The following is a 21402-nucleotide window of genomic DNA, read 5'->3' on the forward strand; positions in this document are numbered from 1 at the left end:
ACGGAGATCAAACCAGACTTGATTCATGCAAATCCTTGCACCGTAGATCTTAGCAGCCCAGACTGATTCAGCGCCAACCCCTGAACCAGCCAGGCCTGGATAAATTCTCCAACGTGGCACAAAGGATAAGGCAGATGAGAAAAGTACTGTTGCATTCTGGCCCGGTGAAAATCCCCGTTGATCGCCACTCCAGTCTACGGATACTCTGTACTAAAATCGAAAAAAAATAGCAGCGGCCGTTAGACCCACTCACCCATCATCTCCCATCTCCTCCTGTCCTTGTCTCCGTCCCATCAATGGCCCATGAAAGAAATAGTCGCGGCAAACAGCCACCCCCTTCGGGGTCTAAACTTTAAAAAGAGGACAGAGTGGACAACCTCCTGCGAACTGACAGTTAACGCTCGTGAGGAGGTTGACAGCTTCGAAAAACACGACCCGACAAGCTGGTTAAGACAGGTCGTGCAGTGGAGCATATGCCAGTCCCCCTAACCTCCGTGGATGTAGTGAAATGTCTGTACATACGTACGGAGTAAGCAAAGCACTTACCAGTATCTCCTGGATACAGGATAAGACTGTACGCATCAAAGTACAGCTTTACAGCTGTACAAATGTCCGGTTGTATCTTCAACTTTTCTACGCCTCCACAGGTCTCACCACAGTGGATACCGAGGGGCCGGCATTGACGTGCCAGGCGCTAGAAGTGGTGGGTTGGACTGTGCTGGGGTTTGCTACGAGGGCGTTAGGGGAACCAGAACCCCTGTCCCGCGAAACGCAAATCCCGCCGCCTCGGGATGTCCGATGTTTGTCTGTTTTCTTTTGCTTGATATCTGGTCCTCCTTGGCTGGTCGGTCTACCCATTATACTGGGATTCCATTGTGGGCCTGTATTCAATATGTACTCCATATGGAGGAGTACATTGTACAGAGTTGAAGTATGTGGCCCGCCACAAATGCCGCCACCAGATCCCGCGGAGTCAATAAAGTGAGATTATTATTTATTTTTACCTAGATTTCGGATCGGACGCGTCTCGGCGAAATTGTTGAAGTGAGGATTTCAGGAAGTACGTGCATTGCATTATGCAGATGCAAAGTATTTTTCCTTGGGACCATGAGTTCATGCCTAATTGATCAATCCGTTGACATGAGGACACATATTCATCTTGTGCATGCATACCATCCATGTACAATACCTAGGTACATCGGAACAATCTTAGGGGGACTCCCAGGATAAACGCCTCAAATACTACATTTTCAGATTATGTATATCAAACCAAACCAAGCCAACCCAAACCAGTACGGAATCCTCCGGTGGATCTACTGGAAGCGGTTAGACCACCGTTTAAGACTCCCGAGGTCCATCGCCATCTCCATCCCCATTTCCCTCCCTCCTTTGCTCCTCAGCCACCTGCACCAACCGGATGGCTTCGAAATTCCCAACGGTTCGGTTCCGACAACCCCCTTGCTGCGAAATGACGCCGCACCGCCCTTACTGGGTGGCCCGAGCCTATTCTACTCTATTCTCCCGTGTCGGGAGTCTGTACGCTGTATGAAGTGCGGAGCATGGAGTACGCAGTAGTACATACAGTAGGGTACAGTATGTATCGCTGAAGAACCTGAGTCCTGCAGGTCAATTTCCAGTCCAGTACTCCGTACAAGTTATCTATCGAGGGCCAGCATTGCATGACAGAAAGTACAGAGTCTTCAAACACAGCCGGGTAATCTTCTAGTCTTGAGCCAATGCCCATGTATGGGATGCAGTAGTCGCGTTGCATCCAGGTTGGAAGGAATGACTAACGCAGCATAACGAAGTAGCGCGACCGGGATAAAGTACGCAGCGGAGGGGTAAAGTAATTTGAATATGAATTTGTGCAACCCTGATGCCGATGCCGATGCCAGCAAAGCCAAAGCCAAAGCCAAAGCAGTGTGTCGTGGGTGGCTCTCGTTCTCGCTCTTTAACCTTCACAGCTCAGATGCACAGACACAGATACAGATACAGATGCAGATGCAGATGCAGATACGACGGATGCTTCATTCCGTCACTCACCATAGCCACAACCACAACCTCAACCCCGTCGTATCATGTATGTGTGCCTCCGTACCAGTCTGGTACGGAGGTGCATACTCTGGTGAACGGAAACAAACTCCGCCCCGCTCCAGCCCGAATTCAAATTCCGACAGAAGCGACTCGCCCCACGGCTCTAGGCTGGATATAGTAGGGAATCCCTGCAAGGTCCGAGCGCCGGCACCTCGCACCTTGGACTCGGGAATGGTGCGTCCAATAAGCGAGGTTGCAGTATGTTTTGTCTTTTTGCGATGTTTCCCCCGCTTGTTGACAGTGTTCGGCTGTGTACGGAGTACGGAGAGCAGAGTGCGGTATGAAGAGGAAGGATCCTATTCCAATCTGTACAGTACTTTGTCCTCCATACGAGGCCTGGATGGAATACCCATGGATCTTTCGTCGAATCAAGAGTGGTCCATGGGGTCCCACTTCGGCTCGGACCGTTCAAGCACTTCCCTTCCGTTCAGCGCTTCCGCTTTCCGTGGGTTGGAAACGATATTGATATGATATGCGTAAAGTGTTGAAACTTGAACTTGTATACGTGAATAAAATGATACTCATACATCCGTAGATCCACTTCCGTTTGTCCAGAAACCACGGTGTTATACTAGCAGTACCATGCCAGGGCCCACGTGTTGATATAGTAGATTTCTCTTATATTGGCTACAGTCATGCAATATAACATCTTTCGTTAGCGATGTCCACAATACTGGTAGTACGCCATACCCCGTAGTAAATCCAGTATCCGGCTGTACTTACTCTGCCAGTGTATGCCTGCAGTCTGCCAGCTGTTCACATGCGTTCCAAGGTAAAAGGTTCAGAGACAATCCGGTGCGACCCCACACCTCGTGCATCATAAATTAGCCATCCCGAGACCAAGGTACAAGTTCCTATCTCGAACCTAATACTGGATTGACCATGCACCCATACCCAGGATGAGATGGGAGGTCGGAAACGGAGACCGGCGGTATGTACTGCTTTAGAAGGTGGACTAGAAGGTGCAAAGTCTGCAGTACGCACTGTGGAATGGTACGACGATCATCTATCAAGTTTAGCTCGGCCTGGACTCTTCAAGTTGTCTGGCTTTACGTAGACGGTGGCTCAGAGAGGTGGGGCTGTCCTCGGCCGAGATAACTATTTTCGGCTCCGCGGATATATGGATGGGGATGGGCATGGGGGTCGGAATAGAGATAGTAGGGATATGGACGCGAGCCTTCACCTGGTTGGGAATATTCACCGTATGTGGCAGGGCTCAGTATTCACCGCGATGATGAGCACTGCAGACCCGCCCGTCGTGGAACAATTGTATGGTTCTGTGGAAGTATTTTCACGTACGATCTGTGAGGAGGAAAGTATGGGAGGTATGAGGGAGGGCATGAAAACTCTATACACTTTCACTTCCACTCTCTTATGTAAAGATGAATCAAATCGGTGTTGCTTGCAAGGTTGCAATTGGCACATGTATGTTTCTTTCTCTGCTATGGTCATGCGCGAAACGAGCGAAACGAAAAGGATCGAGGGCCGATCAAGATCGACACTAGGAAACACGAAAGAACAAGATGAACATGCGAAAAATTGGCTATCATGGGTTCCGAAATCGGTGGTACCCTTGTACAGAAGCGTTAATCCTGGGTATCGTGGATAGCTAAGGTCTTTAATTTTGCCTCGACGCTGGCGAGGACAGCTGGGTCCGGTTCTCGTTTGACTTTCTTGGGTCTGCAACTTGAGTTAGCTTCGTCTTCTTCAAATTTTCTGGGCGGGGGGGGGGAAGAAAGGGAAATGGAAAGGAAGTACATACGGGATTCGTATAGTGGCATCACATTTGGCCTGTCCACACTTCGAACAATTATTTGCACCCACATTATACTGGGCTTCACAGACGTGACATATGTAATGCACCCGACGTCGTGGTGACTTGAAGGCTCGGTCGGGTTTCAGTTTGGGCGGGTCGACATCGCCAGGATAGCCGTCGGGATACTTGTCGAGCTTCGGCGGTTGTCGCGGGCATCTCTTGCAGCGGATATGGCTGCAAGAAGCGCATTCCTTGGATCCCTTGACAAAGACTGTTTTACAGAGATGACAAGTGCGCCGGACACGCTGGACCACTTCCTTGCGAACGAGATCCTGACCTCCCGAGCGCGAGGGAATAGTAAGAGGAACATCCGGGTTGCCGGTATACTTGAAGTGCGGCGCGAGAGGGAGAGCGCCGCGCTGGCGAGAGCGGATTTCGCCAATCTTGGTCTTAGGAGCGAGTTCGCGCTCGGCTTTGGTCTTCTCACTGGCGGGTGGGAAGCGGGGACATTTGGTGCAGCGCGGGTGTTGGCAGTTCACGCAGACCTTCTCCGGACCAAAGGTGGTTTCGCAGCGGTGGCAGGTTCGGCGGACTCGCATGCGAATGGGCTTGGTGACCCGAGTCAATTCGACGTTGGCAGTGGGAGCCTTCCATTCGCTGGGGTCGAGAGTCAGGCCGTATTTGGCGAAGAGGGCGCGCGCCTTCTCCTGCTGCATGACACTATAGTCGGTGAGCATGGCGGGTTGCTCGGGGGCAGCTGTTGGCTGTCGGACAGGGGCAGTCGCTGGAGCACTATAGATGTAGATAGTTAGCGATCGGATCGGATCTATGGTGGTTGGAATTATAGCGACCGGGGGAAAGGGAGATTGGTCGCAATTAGTATAACGTACGCAGACTGGCTGGATTGAGCGACATCAGGAGTAGCGGCAACGGATTGACGTTTGGAGCCGGAACGAGGGCGCAGGACGGTTTTCATGCGCTTGATATACTTGGACAAGCCTTCGGGCTTGTCCTCGGGGCGACCAGGGTCTTGCGGAGCCATGGCGGAGAGAGTTGCGATTGATGTACAAATCAGAGTGGCGCAAGAATGTAATGGCAAATGCTCGGTCGCAGATCGAAGGTAAACCGTACAATCACTTCATTCCAAAATCCCCAGGATATGGATTGTGTTTGAAGTCGAAATCGAGTTCGAGGGGAGGTCGGCGAGAGGCGAATAGTAACAGAACCAAGCTGGTGGGAGCGGGTCGTTGGTCTCTTCAGAGCCCAGCAAATTGGGAGACCCGGCGGGAAGGGTCACTCTAAATGTGGAACAGGGAACACCCAGGTTGAGGGTGTGTGATGTGTCGAAAAGGGGACTCGGAGGGGGGAAGTCCAAGGTTGTCGAGTTTATATGGGGGGGACGCCAGGTCCGTTGAACTTGAAGAAGGAAAGACTGGGGAGGGCGCGAATAATAAAAGGCAATCCTGATTGCACAGAGTAATTCTAGTCTACTAGTAGTAATCTGTACTCTGTACTCTGTACAGTTTACAGAGTTTACACGGTTTACAGTGTAATTTAATTACAATACTAGTATGCATCTGCACGGCAGAGTACGGAGTACCGAGAACCAGGTACGCTGGATACCTGGGATGGCAGGTGGGTCTCCGATATGATATGATATTGGCTTGTATAATACGATGACGGTCCCGTTTAGTTTTAGTTTTTAGTTTCCTCCGTAAGGTAGTCTTTTCCCCACTGCTTACCTGGGAACAGCCCCGGGCATCTGTGCGTACGCAGGACTCCGTACTCCGGAGTACTGTAGGACTGAACACTGGTAGGATGGTGTACAGAGGACAGAGTACAGCTAGCACAATCAAGAGAATAGTCTACTCTAGTATATTCCATGGTATATAATGATTCGTACTTCAGATCTTATCCAGTGTCTACTCCGTACATAGTGGGCGTACCAAACGGATGTACCCGCCCAGCTCGGCTGGCTTGCCAGATCCAGTTAACCCCCCCCCATTTCCTGGTGGAACAGAGCATGAGGCATGGGCGCCATGACATGCCCCGTTGCATGATTCGGATCTGCCTGGAATCAGTGAATCGACCTCCCGACTAGGGGGGGAACTAGGCGGGTCTTTATGGAGAGAGAACGGAGAGCGGACGGATGATGGAGCACTCCCGTCTCGTCGATCCCATTATTTCCTTTTTCTGTTGATCTTTCTTTTTCTTTTCAATTTGGGTCTGTCAATACCTATTCTATCTCCTTTTTGATGTCCGATCAATCCTCGATTCAACCACCCCTGTCACCTCCAGATCCTCAACCTTCTGGTATGGTGTGTGTAATGTACATAGTTACCTAACTATGTACAGAGTACCCATCGGCCCCATAACCCATCGCCATAGCCCATAACAATCCCATTCTTCATGGAACCCCGAGAGTTGGCATTTGACTTTGCCAAAAACTCTGTCCCTTCACGAGGCGTCGGCTGCTGTCTGACACTGGTGGGCTCCAGCATACTCCTAATAGCCAATGAAGGGGACTCTGCCCGATATCAAATGACAATAACCACCCATCCGAGTCCGTCTAGAGTAGTACCTCTATATTTAACTGAACCCGACTCCGTCATATCTCAGACTTGGCACATACGACCGACAAGGCCGGCCACACTGCGGAGGAGAATCCCAGCATTGTTCCAATGCAGAACATGAACAAGGACAGTCGAGGACAGTGCGTGGTCTAGAGCAAAGTAAACCACCCCGGCGGGTACACTTCACCGGCGCCACTTCAGCAGAGTTAAAATAAATAAGATAAAATCAAATAAGGAAAGAGTCAGGAGAAGACAGCACAACTGCTCAGTACAGACCAAGAAGCACAAGCATGAGAGGGCGGTGTCAACAACTGGAAACCTTTGAATAAGGGAAACGCCCAGCATGCATGATGCATAAAAGACAGACGCAGCGAGGAGTTCGTCTACGATCCACGCGAACCCCAGTGAGGCCTAGCGGTGAACACCAAAAGGACAACGATGTTGGCCAAAAAGCAAAAAGCAAAAAAAAACAAAAAAAAAAATGTCAAAATGTACCCTGCATTTGGCACGATTCCCAGCACGATCACCCATGGAAAATTGGGGGCGGGATCGATCGTCTTTCTCTCTCCCTTCTGTGCTCCCGACTTGTCCTCCTTCGGTAGCCACTACTGCACACTAAAGAACGCCTCCTCTTTTCTCCTCAATCCTCTTGCGACCGATGATCATTCCAGATTGAATCCATCCCTCGTTGCCCAACGGTTCCACCGTGCTGCCTCTGCGGACTGGAATTTTCGGGCCTGTCCGGACTGATACTGCATCTGACATCCCCTAATCTACATAAGTGAACAGCGTGGAAGATTGGGGGATGACAGTACGGACTCGCCTCCAGCACTATATCCTCACTACCACCACAACCCCCCTTGGTCTCTAAGCGGGAAAATGTGGAAACTCTCTGCAGCGTCGTACTCTCCTTAGCCTGCTTTCCCTCCCCCTCTTCCTAAATGACGAGAAGGAAGAAAAACGGCCGAGAGGGCTTGCGGGATGGGCCTGCATACGCGCGTGGCGAAACACTTTACCCAAGATATGACGTCCGATAGACTCCGTACCTCCCTGTACGGAGTACATTGTACATGGAGTTAGCAGCTCTGTATGTGCTTAAGTTACTCTCGTACCGGGGGAAAGGTCGGAGGATATTCTTGGGAGCTGACCGAAGCGAGGGCTTTGGATCCAGTTCCCCCAGTCCATCCAGTCAGAAGCTCGTCCCTGCACACCGCCATGCGAGGCTGACCCGAGCCCCTGGGAAAATTGTAATAAAAATAAAATAACCTAGGAGAGCGAAGAAGACAGAGCAGAAAATAACGAAAGGCCACAGTGTTTTGGCAGGGCAGTTCGTTTCTCGGCTGTGTTGGTCAATGCTCTCTCTTGCCAGAGTGTCGGATCCTCCGAGTCCACCTCCACCTCCTCCTCCTCCTCCTCCTCCCCCCCTTCATTGTTTCGCCTCCTGAGCCTGGCTCCACGTCCTCGTACAGGATCGTCGGGTCCCGTGGGTCGGTTCTGGCCTGTCTCGTTCAGATGGGCTCAGATGGGCTCAGATGCCCGCTCTCAGATGGTCTGAGTTGCTCATGGGTGGGCCTCGTGCCCGTCGCTCATTGCCCGGCTGGGGGCGGGTCGCCGGAAGCAGAGTTTCGCTGGATTCTGGGTGGATTGGGTGATTTTGGGTGAGTTTGGTGGAGAAGGGGGCGTTCGACGTGGTACAAGTCGGTACGGAATCACAAATTCCTACAAAACAACTTCCCCCCCGGACAATCCCAATTTGAACGCGATGTACGGAGTACGGAGAGTACGAGAGTCTAGTACGAAGTGCATCTGTACCAATCTCATACCGACGCCCACTTTAAGCCCATTAAGCCATCAAGCCATCAAAACTCGGGATATTGACCGTTGTCGGGCGCTATTCCTGGACTATCTTAGATTTAATATTGACCTACGCGTTACGGAGTACGGAGTTTAGGACGGATCAATTGATCAAGAATAATCAGCAACGTACCACCCGTGCAGGTTTCAATCGAACCATGCTGTCATTGTCATACTAGTGCTCGTTGTCATTGTCTTGACATCCTTGTTCCGGAGTATAACCGGGCTGCATTATGGATCTATTTTCATCACATCCATTTCAATGGAACCTCAATCCTTCTGATCAGAGTCGCAATACTTGGTCGCTGCTGCTTTGGATTTCAGCTTGGACAATTTATTGTACTGGATATAGTAGTGGTATTACGATTGCATAATTTACATAAAGTATCTTCGCTTGTGCTGTTCTGCAAGGCCCCCAATAGTTACTCGGCACTGAAGTCCTACTCTGATTTCAAGTTCCGACCAACCATTCCATTTCGTCACAAACCGTATGTACTACTGACGAAGTAAACAAAACAGAATGTCACCTGTGCTGCGTATCGAAGTCAATTCCGCATTCACTGCGTACACCTGGCGCAACTACACATGTTGCACTTTTCTTGACATCGTGGCATCAAGCTACTGCGTAGGAGTACTCAGTCGCCACGCGCGAAAAAAGATCAGCCCGCTTGGTGTTGGCGGGTTCCCGATTTGAAGATAGAGTGCTCACCTGCATTGTGATTGCTGGGTTCTGGTTCCATATGAAAAGGCAAATGCGAACGCATACGAGGGAGTAAGCATCGCCGTGGCCTATCACTGGTCCCTCTCCGGAGCCTCCCCTCCCAGACGAGGGGGAGGGGGCCAGCCAGGACATACCAGTTTCAAACAGTTTCACTCGTCGCCGGCGATACCCGTGTTTTTTGTTTCCCAGGAATCCCATTCACAAATGAGCGACTTGTCCCTGTGATACGTTTAAGAGACAGAGACAGGCAGCTGAACCTCGCTCTCTCCGGGACCAGAGAATGGGGAGAGCTAGTGAGATCAAAGTTTACGTGGATGGGTGGCTGCTTCTGAGGAGTCGGCAATGTGACCGATTCAAAGCCAATGAGTGAAGCCCCTCTCTCCATTCTGAATCTCGAAATTCGAGAAACTGGGAAAGGGCGCGTCTGCGGATCGACGAGCGCTCCAGGATATTAGATCCGGGCGCGAGCGAGGAAGCACTGTCGATCAGCCGTCCTGTCCAACAGGTGGCTGGATTGCAGGTCAGGCCCCGAATGGAGTGATGCCGTGTCAGTCGCGATTCGCTGGGGCAGTAATTCTATCATATACAGATCGAGGTGAGAGACTTCAGCTGAAGGATTCGGAGCTGAACAGAACCAGTCGGGATGCAGAACTACGACAAATGAATCCCCAAATACACAAGATTCCTCCCGATGGGGCAAGAGTCTCTCAGTAATGATCAACGGCTCTCTGAACCATTACTCCCGCATGGTGCGTTGATCATGTTCGCGAACTAGTGTGATCGTGCATGGAATCAAGACACTGCAACCCCCCATTCAAGCAAATAAACCCCTCCCAAACGGGGCTGTCAAGTCCGTTACCAGACTCGATAGTGTCTCCTCGAGGAGAGGGTCTGCAGGTCGCGCCGTTGCAAATCATTTGTGATGTATCACGCAGCCGTCGGCGACGCCTATCATAAGCCGATGCCGTTGACAATAGTCAATCTGATCCCCGGAATCGGACTTTTCTCCACACTAGCCCCGCGATGGTGATGATTTCAAATATGTATATCAAATCAAAAAAAGTTTCTGGTTGTGTCGACATGTCATAATGAGCCGGTGACACAATAACCGGTCTCTATCAACACCTTGTTCTAAATGTATGGAAGACTCCGGTTCCTTCGCTCTCGCTCTCGCTCTGAGCTTTCCTGATGGGCACGGCCGATCAGGATGATCAGCTCTTTCTCTTTGGCAGGGCATCAACGCCTTGCATCTCACTTCATATATCTAATCAGTACCGCCCAGCTGGGACTTGATGGAAATTACATCCTCGTCCTCGTGTACTTCGATCACCCGGTTGACCTCTGATGTATTGCGCATCAATTCCACGGCTCCAGCGTACATCATTCGTTGGGATGGGTTGCAGTTCACAGGCATGTAGTAGAGCATGACGTAAGGGACGGACACACGGCCATCTCCCTACAAAACATCATCCATATTAGCCAGGGGCCATAGCTGGCAGAGACGACTATCGCAGTGATAGACTCACCAATGTCAAAGGGTAGCTGAGGAGAATGAAGCGAGGCGATGATTCAGGGAGATCATCGGCAAGGTCCTCCATATTGGTGTAGACTTCATCATCCTGTGCGCGGATCTCCTGGTTCTTGGCATCGATGATATCTGCAGGGTCAAATCAACGCTTATTCTGCTCCGGAATTCGAGACGGTGATATGCAATATGATGTTATATATTCCAAAATTTGAGATAGCAGACGGGGTTACGGTGGAGGTAGGCTTTGGGAAGGAGATCACGAGGTCGTACAGATTCTAGCTTGCGCATCCTTTGCGCGAGAGGTGGTGAGACGGAACTTGCGCAGCTGCTCCTTTGTCTCCGGAGAGAAAGAATATAACCGGGAATCAGTCTGGACGATAGAGTATTAGCTGACTTGGCCCGAGTCTGGCCCAGATGCCCGCGACGCAGGGTTCAAGTGAAGAAGGCTTACCATGTTGGGAGATATTATGGGCGGAGTGTTAGAGGGGAGACTCGATGATATATCTGATGGAATGCGAATCACCAATAAGGCTCGCACTCAATGATTCTCTCGAACAGTTTTGTATCAGGAGTGACCAAAGGTGGAACTTGAAAGATGCGAGGAGGATGCGGGAGGTTGAAAATGCGGGCGGTGGTTCCTCTTCAACTTCCCCTCTTCCCCCCCACTTCCTTCTCCATCTTCAGTTCATCTCCATCTCCATCTCCGCCCTTCATCAATCCTCCAGCCCGCCTCATATTACCCCCCTCTCTCCATGCTGAACCGCTTAAATCTACTGAAACAGCACCTCCCGTCCTTCAGTCCTTCTCGTCCGACCTCGCTGGCTTCGCCTGCAACTCCGCTCGCTATGACATCAGCCGCCCTGAATTTCACCAAGCCCATCCACACCGCGGCTGCCCTCATCATCGGCGATGAGGTGCTCGGTGGAAAGGTAAGACACTATTTATGAAGCATTCTGCGAAATGATTGTGCTAACCACCTTCCACCCACAGACAATTGATACCAATTCCCCCTACCTGGCCAAGTTTTGTTTCGGTCTCGGCATTCAACTGAAGAGGGTAGAGGTCATTCCCGACGATGAGGAGGATATCATGGAGGCAGTCCGCCGCATGAGTGCCCGCTACGACTTTGTCGTCACTAGTGGAGGCATTGGTCCAACGTCAGTATCCTTCCATCCAATGCCCAATTCCCACCCCGACCAACTGGATCGCGAACTGCGCTCTACACATCTACACACCAGCTAATGCCAAATACTACCAACAGACACGATGATATAACTTACTCAGCGATCGCCAAGGCCTTCAATCTGAAGTTGCAATTACACCAGGCCGCCTTTGAGCGCATGAAGAGGCTCTCCAAGCCGCATCCCATGCAGCCCAACTTCGACTGGGACACCCCATCCCCAGGCCTGACAGCTAAGCTGCGCATGGTGGAGATGCCATTTGACGAGAACATTCCCGCCGAGAACCAAGCCCTCTTCGTCTCGGAGGACCTATGGGTCCCCATCTCCGTCGTCAACGGCAACGTACATATCCTCCCCGGCGTCCCGCGCCTCTTTGAGCGGCTACTCGACCAGCTGAAGCCGCACCTTATCCACCGTCTATCTGATCCAGAAGGCAAGGGCACTCACCGATTCCTCTTCAGCACACCTTTGCCCGAGAGTGCGGTTGCGCCGTATTTGACCGAGCTGGCTGCCAAGGTTGAGCCTAATGGTATCAAGGTCGGTAGTTACCCGCGCTGGGGAAAGAAGCGCAACACGGTTACGCTGGTCGGTGCGAATAAGGAGTATCTCGAGTCGTTGGTTGCTGAGGTTGAGGCTGCTGTACAGGGTAAGCGTGTTTCGAAGGAGGATGAGTTGGATCCTGTTGATGAGGAGGATCGTGTTTATAGCCAGTAGGTTTGTATATATGTATCATACTAGGCTTGTTTGATCGAGCGGCTTTGCCAGGCTGCAATAGATTTCCAATGTCGATATAAAATATTTGTTATCACAATCTTCATACTACTTCTTCCAACCCTGTAAGGTTCAAGTTCATATACTATTAGGTACCTAGGTACTAGTAGGGAAGGAAAGAGAAGCTTTCCTGAATACAAACTTGAAGGATTGACTGATACTACTACGAGTAACTCATCCAACCGTGAATACAACCTGAAGTGAGTCCCACCGCTTCTCCCGAGATCCTGAAATCCTGCCCATGGCCACCTGGGCAGGTGTTACCTAGGTATACCTAGGCAATACTAGAAGTAGAATGGCGTTGTCTTCCTTGGTATCTCCCATACTACTATAACCTTGGAACCTTTTCCTTTTTATTCTATCAATAACAAGCGCGAGGGAAGGGATGCAAGACTCGGAGCTAACCATGAGAATGCTTTTCAGAGTATATTATTATAGCAACTTAAACAGAGACAATTTCAAGTTCTAAAGGCTTGTGGATTTTGCTGTCCTGTGACAAAGTACAACAGGATTACTAGTTAGCCCTGGAATTTGAAGATGATTTTTACTATTTTATACAGTAACTTACATCAAGTCTTCGTTAATATCTGAAGACATCGGAATGGATACCAAGGGACTAAAGTTCTCCAACTTTCTTGATTTCCGAATAGTATTCGACTTTTCGTTACTCGATTCCACTCCTGTCTAGGTATTCTCGGCTTTAGGTTGATTTGAATTTCTAAAACCCGGGGCTTCCCAAGCCTGAATGTACAACAGATGATTCACAAATATTATAAATCTGGGCCGAAAAATGTCGGCCGAAGAAAGTAGGACCAAACAACGTTGGGCTGAATCAAAAGCAAACAAAGCGCATCTAGTCCGAATTAGGGTAGGACTAGTCTGATGCTCAGCAATCCATTTTACTATAGCTGCTCAGTGCAGAGATGGTTGTTGGGAATTGAAGTCATCCTTTACAAATCAATCCTAAGCTGAATTATCTACCGTCATGAGCACAGTATGGTGGACTCGGTATTATGAACACCTTTCTCGCCGGGAAGATAAATATGTACCGCAAGGAACTAGTATTGCCTCGGAGATATCAATTCTGACAATATTCACAGATTAAAAAGGCTTCACTTTCCAGCTTTTCGGCCTTTTCAGAGTCCCTTCGCTCCTTTGTACCTCCATCTCCCGAAGAAAAGAATTCAATCACGTCCCATCACTGAGCGTCGACACTATACATATCTATCTCGCCAATTTTGCACTGGTGTTACAGTCCCTGCGATGGTAGTCCTCGATGACAAATATCAGGAATTGGCTGGGAGCAACCAGGAAGACAAGAAGCTGGACAAGTCATGGTAAGACCATAACGCTGCTATAGTATGTATTTCGTCCGGTTCAAAGGTGGATCAATATAGGTTATATATTTACTGCACCGATCGTAACGATGTCAACGGGCCTCTTCTCAGCTAAATAATATTTACAAGAAATATACGCCCTCTCTTGAAATTGGCTTTCTATGCGGGTGCCCCCGCAGACCCAGCAAAACGACAGAAATTTACCAATATTCCCCCATGAAGCTCGATCAAAAACTGACAATTCTCGCAGGGACCTACGACTCGGGTCCAGAAATCACCGCTCAACGTGTCCTGGTACTGCGCTGCCTTGAGCGCTTTCTTCTTGAGGGATAATCCGTGAACATCCTTGTTTCTTTCATCGAGTCCGCTACACAATATATTGCATTAGCATAATTTGTTGCCACATGAAATTAGAAGATCACTTACCGTAGAAGGTGTACAATGGGGTATGTTTCGGCACAATTGCCGATTGTTTGATACTTTTCGGGCTTCGTTCTGAAGGACCATCCAGACAGAGTTACGGGATCACCGCCTACTAGCGAGTATCTTCCTCGCTTCACTGGCAAAGGCCAGGAACCTACAAGGTTGTCTTCGAAGACACAGCCTCCTAGAGAGGCACCAAGGAAGAACTCATCCGCGCCCAACACCCAAAAGTAGCTGTACATACTCGGCTTGTGCTTAGTTTCGAGAAGTTGGTTGCACCATTGGCCATACATGGCCGTGAGAGGAAGGTAGAAGTTACGCTTAGTTGCTCCTTGCGGAGCAGTACTAGCTGTCGAAATGAACAGACCAAGCAAATCTGTCGGGCTCCAGTACGGAATTTTATGATGCTTGTGCCTCCTAAGCTTAAACTTAGAGGCTCCTAGACCATGTTGCCTGTTTCATCTCCAGTTGAACTCCCGCAGAATATGTTGAGGCGGGTTCAATCTCGCATCAGGTGATCGATATTCTGACCCAGCAGGTGCGCTACATCGCATATTAGTCTCCTTACTCTGGCCGGGGAGGATCATAGAGAAGTTAATGATTGGGTGTCTTCTCGATGCCTACCTAGGTAAGCTCTCTGATTTCTCGGCAAATGTCTGCTAGTTCCGCCCAACATTCAGAAGGAGCGCCAAAATGCACGGGTGATATCGCAACGGAGTAAAGGAAATTGATGATCTAGCCATACAAAAAGGTACGTCAGCAAGTCTATCTAACTCGATCAGAGGTAGAAATTGGGGGTGAGTACGGTTTCGCGGCTCCAACTATACGCCACGCGAATATCAAGCTGACCGTCAAAGGCTGGTAGAATCTGCTTCGAAAATGGAGTCGCAGGCGCGGGGCCTAACTGCCCACGTAACATGATTATGATTTCCTTTGAACGGAGTACGATAGAGCGTGAGCGGGGAATGCAAAAATACAACAGCTACGAAAATTGAGTGTCCTTGAAGTTTCTGTGTTGGTATTGTAACTTTCAGTGTGAATATTTGGAAGGAGCGCACAGCAACGGGTCCCCCTGTCTCCAGACTTGGAGACCTCCCAGATTTCTTCATCATACAAGCCTCTTGGTCTTCACGGCCCCATCTCCCTTTTCCTTCATAGTCTTAATGATCTCATCCAGGGTTGTCGGAGAGATGATTTCGAAGACATCGAGACCAACGCAATACCAGAAGTAGAACTTTCCACCGGCTTCAAACAGGTAGGCATGATCTGTGCAATGACACATAATTGGACGGCCTCTCCCAAGATTCATCTGTTTACACAGATATTGTCCGAAACTATCCTCCGCCTCCCAGTCATCTTCGGACTCGAGGTCCTCAGGCTTTGAGCCCCACCCAGACGGCGGGTCATCCTATGATCTGCATGAGCGTTAAATCCAATATTTTGACAACAACATGCTTACCACGATGGCCATGATGTTGATTTCTTTCATAGATCGAATTGTTTTGGGGTATCTGAAACGAGTTGCGGTCGCTCATGAGTCAATAGGCAGGTCGGAAATACGTCATTTAACTATGGCGGACGATAGCGCCCAGGGGACGAATTTGTGTAATCTACCTTTTTGCTATGTCCGGGGCAAAGATTCCACCAGAAAGTACTTGCTAAGACCCGACTTCACAGCTTCAATCTCGATTTTGGAGGCTTGTTCAAGCCATGCCTGCTTGTATGGCCAGATAAGTGACATAATACAATATACATACTTGTATCTCTTTCTTATCATATAACGTGTTTCACCACCGAGCCGCCAGCCTCAAAACACATAATAAATATGATAAATTACAACTTTATAACTCAACAACTATTTCTATTTAGGAGGTTATTTAAAGGTGTAGTGTTGTAAATGGTTTAGTTAATTATTTTGTAAGAATATGGAGTATATGAATATCTTTATACTATACATATGTATATTAATCTCCAAAATATGTAAATTATGTCAGGCGCACTTAGGCGCCATTAGTTATCTAGTCTTAGCGATCTGTCTGTCATCCACGTGATGACGGAGGTCAATATCTCCTTCCCTAAAGGGAAGAATAGGACATCATCTTCTCCTCCATTATCCTACAGGCCGAGTAGACCCTTACAAATTACCAAGTATTTTTTGTAATACTACTAAATAATTATCTAAATCAATTTTTTTCAGTGATATTATTCGTTACTCTAATCAAACCCTATATTATGAGTTATAATAAAAAAGAAAGTTGCGTTGTTGAGATATCTGAAGTCACATGTCTTTACCTCTTGCTATACAACCATATCCTGGGTTAAGGTCTCTGAGTGCTGTTGGGAGCGCCTAGCAAACGGGATAGGGAGTTATTTTATCTCTATAGAAAATCTTATAGCCTTACTTTTTAAAGGTTGTTATTAATATGCAATTAATTCCTAACTAAAGGTTGACTTTAATCTTCCGCTATCTAAGGAGAAGATATTATAATATGCCTAGAAGTAGCTTAGATATCTACAACTATAGATTGTAGTAATAATTAATAGAGTGAAGAAGGTCTATAAAATTCCTGATAATTCAGCTCTAGTAAGCTAGCGTAAGAGAATAATACTAGCAAATTGTGACTCGACAAGGATATTAGATAGTAGAGATCAGATTAGACAGTTGATACATAGACTGATTCTTGAAGAACAAAAATCATAGCTATCGTCGTACGTTCTAATATTGCCAGGGCCAAGGCAGACCTGCATACATGACCGACTCGGGGGAGGGGGATTCGGCCATGGATCGGCTTCGAGAGTCCGGGGGTATCGCATACCTAGGTACTCCGAATCCCCTGATATACTGTCTTAAAGCGCTATAATACATAGTTTTAGTCTTAGGTAACCTCTCATCCTTATTATGAATAAAATCGTTATAGGTGTAAGCACCAAATAACTAGCCATTGTTTTCTGATTACTTATAGTATATTCCTTGGGCAGAAATATCTTGTTGGGCAAAGAATATTTTACGTCCTATAGCTAGGATAGGAATATTACCGTACCAGTACGAAGATAGGAATAAAACGTAAATAGGAAAAGAGTAAATGAAAGAAAAGAATGTAGCAGCGAATACTGGAAGGTCCTACAACTTTAATTTATACCGGAGGTCTGATATGGAGGCAGCCGTAGATAAAAAAAAGCAAATGGAGACTAGTTCTGGGGCGCTGACTTATAAATACAAATATTTATATTTATTTTTATTTTTGTCTTTAAATGGCCCTTCCAATATAGTCGGAAATGGGAAAAATACCCGAAGAAGCTGAGCTTCAGTAGGCCATCAAAAAAGTATCTCCTTAGCACTGTTGTGGGGCTGTGTGCCAATTTTGGCATGGGCAGGGTGTAGGCTGAGTACACAATAGAGGCCACTGAGCAACCACTGACCAGTCACTAATCACTCAGAGATACTCAGACCATTACTGATATACCATGTGACCTGCTCTTAGCTGCTCAGTGAGTCTGATCCTGAGCGCCCTCATTAAAGCGGCGGCATCTAGAATAGGAAAGCCCAACATTGCATGGGAAATATGTTACGTATAGCCAGCTAGGTACAATACCAGCTCAGGAGTCCAAAACCCACCCAGTAGTGACTGGTACAGCGTTGAAACTTTGGAGTCGCTGACGCGTTCAATCTAATTCGGCAGATATACCGAAGTATCCCTTCCACACGGTGCAGTATACCTAGGTATGATCACGATGCCTTGATCTGCATCCATTGATATTATATCATACGAGCTGGAACGACGAGCCATGGGAGAAAAGAACACACCAAAAACATCAGTGGGAAGAAACCCGCCGAGGAAAATATATTGACAGCCATGCTGTCTCGCAATCGAGACAGACAAGATGATAGACAAAATGGGGATGATGACCTGGACACAATTCTTTCGCAAACATAAGATGAACAGATAGTGAAAAGGGAAAAAAAAGTTTAAAAAAGTAAAAGAAAAGGAAACTGGTAAAAGGATTAAGGAGCCGCAGACGGATAACAAAAGACAAAAAAACAAAAGGGGAATCAAAATTCGTGAGACGAGGTTGGCGTCAAGTCAAGTCGGCTCGTCATTGCGCGAGGAAACGTCGGGGGAAAGATAAATAAAACCCGCGAGTGAAATCCGGGCAGCGATGAACAACCACCAGCTTCTTTTTTTGGGGGAAGATTTCGGACGGAAGGGGATTTTGTGGGTGGAATGAGTGTTGGCTTTTTTTTCCTGTTTCCCGGGATATTTTGGTTGTTGTTTGTTTTTGTTCGCCTCGTTCGTTTTCGTTCGTTGATTGTTGATTTGGATTATTTTTCCCCTTCCTAGGTCCGTGGATCTCACTCTCGCGCTGTCGAATTTCCAAGCTTCATCCTCCCACCTCGGCTCTTCAGCGCATCATCTCCTCAATCTGAATGCATTATTTCACGAATACATGTAACACACGTATCCCACACACGTCAATTCCACAATATTCCCATTAGCGCCCATTCTTATGTGTAACTCGTTCGTTCGAATGTTAGATTCGCCCGTCCTCGATGGTCTGTCGTATCGTATGCGGGAAATCTGCATTGTTTTTGCGATGGGCGAAGGGACTGGGCGTTGCACGTCAAAACCTTACATAATGACACACTTGGAGCAGCAGCCGGCACTCTCACCGGGCTCGCTGACATCCATCTTGCCCTCAGGGGCGCGAGCACCAAAGGCGCCCGAGCCGGATGGGTAGGAGGCCATATCCTTGTTGTAGCGACGGATCTCACGGACGAGGTCGTAGAAGGCGTTCTCGACGTTGATGCGGGACTTGGCGGAGGTCTCAATGAACTTGCAACCGAATTGGCGGGCCAGGGCTTCACCCTCTGTTGGAAGAAATGTGTTAGCTCTGCTATCTCAGACTCGCTCCCGATGGTAGGGTAGCATTGTTCCGGGGAACGACATCCACCGGATGAGATTCAACGTACCTTGCTCTGAGACGACACGCTCCTTCTCCAAATCACACTTGTTACCGACGACGATGATGGGGAAATAGTCCTTGTCCTTGACGCGCAGGATTTGCTGTTGGAAGGTCATGATTTCTTCGAATGATTGGCGCGAGGTGATGGAGTAGATGAGCAGGAAGCCCTCGCCGGTTCGCATGTACTGTTCTCGCATCGCAGAGTACTCCTCCTGACCGGCTGTGTCGAGGACGTCCAACAGAGCAACCTCATCGTCGATCACACATTGCTTGCGGTAAGAATCTGGAATGGTAAGGGGCGATGTGAGCGATTGGGGACTCGTTGCAAGGTGTTGGACAGGGTTGGACTCGGCGGCTCACCTTCAATTGTTGGATCGTACTCGTCCACAAAGTGGCTCTGGATCAGCTGGATGGTCAAGCATGATTTACCGACACCACCACCGCCGACGACGACTAGCTTGTACTCTCTGAGGAACTAAGGATTGAAAGCAATGCGCGGTCAGTCATCGGTCATCAAGCATTGGGAAGTTCTGGTTGGTTCGCATGGGATGGGAACTGAGGGGGCGGAGGAGGCGGAGGAAGCAGATTCCCGAGGGTCCTGGATGGGAGGAAACTGGGGAGACATGATCATAAAAACAGGATTGAGCTTACCTTGGAAGCCATTTTGGAAGAAGAATTATGGTGATAAAAGGTCGGGGAGAGGGACAGGGGGGGGGGAGAGGGAAGATTGTCGGGAAAGGGAAGATCAGATCGAAGGGGCCGATCAAATTATGCGAGCGCGATTGGCAGGGATTCAGGAGAGAAAAGGACCAACGTTCACCACAAGGTTAAGAGTGGAATAATGGAGACCCAAAATAAATATAAAAATAAAATAAAAATATTAAGACCAAAACAGACCAACTCGAGAAAAAAAAAAACTCGTTTGGAGGGAAACCAAGGTAGTTTTTTTAGGGGGGAAAGGGGAAATCAGGAGGTTCTCTAAAGGCGGGAAGGGAAAACGAAAAAAGGCTGGACTGGAACGGGGTGGGACTAGGTGAATGGTTCCCTTGAGTGATATGTGGAGATATTAGATTATTTGTACTTTGACATTAGCATTAGCATTAGCATTAGCAATGTATTTACTTTTACTACTATTTATGCCATACGAGCCTGGGTTCATGTTCATGTTCATGTCCATGTTAATGCTGATATTGATGTTGACTGGAAGTGGACTCGGGACTCAGGGGAGGTGGGGATGGCGGTTGGGTACTTTAGAGAACTTGAGAACTTGGGAGCTTGGGTCAGAACGAGTTCATTTCATCTATTTGCGCCTTCTTTTCGGTCTAGTCTGGTTCGTTTTAATCTCCAGAACCAACGGTGACTCTTCCATCATATAAATGTCTTGGCTGGTGGATTCAAGTTATCAGACGTACTGGGGGCTTAACGTAGTTTGACTCCTAGTTTGATTCGGTTCCCTCGTCCTGACATCCCACTGGCATCGGGTCTCATCAGTTCAAGTGGATCGGTGGGGAGAATGGGGTCAGGGTAGGGCATCCGGTTAGTTCACACGCCTAGCGCTGTGATGTTGTGACGGGCGCAATGGGGCTGGCCACTACCACTTCTTTCTTTGTCCATGGATGAAGTCTTGCTACACTAGCTACAATACCTGAGGATCCCTCAGGGATCTTCTCCAGCCCACCCCACCCTTCTATTCCCGACTTTCTTCCCATGCAAGGGCGGTTGCAGCTTCGGGCACCAAAGGTACACCTCGGAACACCCACCACAGACAAACCCAACATGGGTGGAATAACAATGGCTTGCAGGAGGTGCCCGCCTTGCATGCTCATTGCATCATCCCGGCGCGGCGGTGGGAATGTGGAAATGTGGGAATCTGTGCGCGCACTGGGGGGGCCACCTCTTTGGTATGGAGAAGAGAATACGGGACACTCTCATCACACATCACATATCACACCTTCCCTTTACCGCCCCGCTAAGCCTATCCTAAACCATCCTACTGCATCCTTTTTTCCGGGTCACGTCGTGGTTGACATATGCGAAACCTGCAGATCTCTTGTCCGACCCCCGTGGCGATCCAGTGTATTGGGTATTATCGGGTCTGAAGAATTGTATCTTTCTTTTCTAGTTTTTTTCTTTCTTTTTTTGTGATTCCATGACGGAGTATCCGATTAATAGTAAACCTACCTCTATTCTGCTCGGATTAAA

General features: G+C 48.6%; 6 protein-coding genes across 6 annotated transcripts; 1 reads left to right on the forward strand and 5 right to left on the reverse strand.

Moving 5' to 3' along the window:
* Positions 1 to 3680: 3680 nt before the first annotated feature.
* On the reverse strand, positions 3681 to 4892 carry N7533_004413 (uncharacterized protein; the record flags this gene model as incomplete). The annotated part of the gene is made up of 3 exons (XM_057101063.1): positions 3681 to 3774; positions 3857 to 4642; positions 4741 to 4892. 3 exons carry the CDS (start codon positions 4890 to 4892, stop codon positions 3681 to 3683), a joined length of 1032 nt encoding a protein of 343 aa, XP_056960693.1.
* Positions 4893 to 10262: 5370 nt separating this feature from the next.
* N7533_004414 (GMF family protein) lies at positions 10263 to 10980 on the reverse strand (the record flags this gene model as incomplete). The annotated part of the gene is made up of 4 exons (XM_057101064.1): positions 10263 to 10454; positions 10525 to 10655; positions 10797 to 10896; positions 10978 to 10980. 4 exons carry the CDS (start codon positions 10978 to 10980, stop codon positions 10263 to 10265), a joined length of 426 nt encoding a protein of 141 aa, XP_056960694.1.
* Positions 10981 to 11278: 298 nt separating this feature from the next.
* On the forward strand, positions 11279 to 12421 carry N7533_004415 (flavin adenine dinucleotide pyrophosphatase; the record flags this gene model as incomplete). The annotated part of the gene is made up of 3 exons (XM_057101065.1): positions 11279 to 11455; positions 11517 to 11683; positions 11788 to 12421. The coding sequence occupies 3 exons, from the start codon at positions 11279 to 11281 to the stop codon at positions 12419 to 12421; spliced, it is 978 nt and encodes a 325-aa protein (XP_056960695.1).
* Positions 12422 to 13974: 1553 nt separating this feature from the next.
* On the reverse strand, positions 13975 to 14531 carry N7533_004416 (uncharacterized protein; the record flags this gene model as incomplete). Its single annotated transcript, XM_057101066.1, has 2 exons — positions 13975 to 14182; positions 14242 to 14531. The coding sequence occupies 2 exons, from the start codon at positions 14529 to 14531 to the stop codon at positions 13975 to 13977; spliced, it is 498 nt and encodes a 165-aa protein (XP_056960696.1).
* Positions 14532 to 15346: 815 nt separating this feature from the next.
* On the reverse strand, positions 15347 to 15727 carry N7533_004417 (uncharacterized protein; the record flags this gene model as incomplete). Its single annotated transcript, XM_057101067.1, has 2 exons — positions 15347 to 15646; positions 15698 to 15727. The coding sequence occupies 2 exons, from the start codon at positions 15725 to 15727 to the stop codon at positions 15347 to 15349; spliced, it is 330 nt and encodes a 109-aa protein (XP_056960697.1).
* Positions 15728 to 18866: 3139 nt separating this feature from the next.
* On the reverse strand, positions 18867 to 19863 carry N7533_004418 (Ras family protein; the record flags this gene model as incomplete). Its single annotated transcript, XM_057101068.1, has 4 exons — positions 18867 to 19105; positions 19208 to 19483; positions 19561 to 19675; positions 19852 to 19863. The coding sequence occupies 4 exons, from the start codon at positions 19861 to 19863 to the stop codon at positions 18867 to 18869; spliced, it is 642 nt and encodes a 213-aa protein (XP_056960698.1).
* Between the last annotated feature and the right edge of the window lie 1539 nt (positions 19864 to 21402).

The sequence above is a fragment of the Penicillium manginii genome, assembly GCF_028828005.1.
Source record: "Penicillium manginii strain IBT 31320 chromosome Unknown utg000004l:1.0-7231830.0:1.0-7236170.0, whole genome shotgun sequence".
NCBI classification, from domain to species: domain Eukaryota; kingdom Fungi; phylum Ascomycota; class Eurotiomycetes; order Eurotiales; family Aspergillaceae; genus Penicillium; species Penicillium manginii.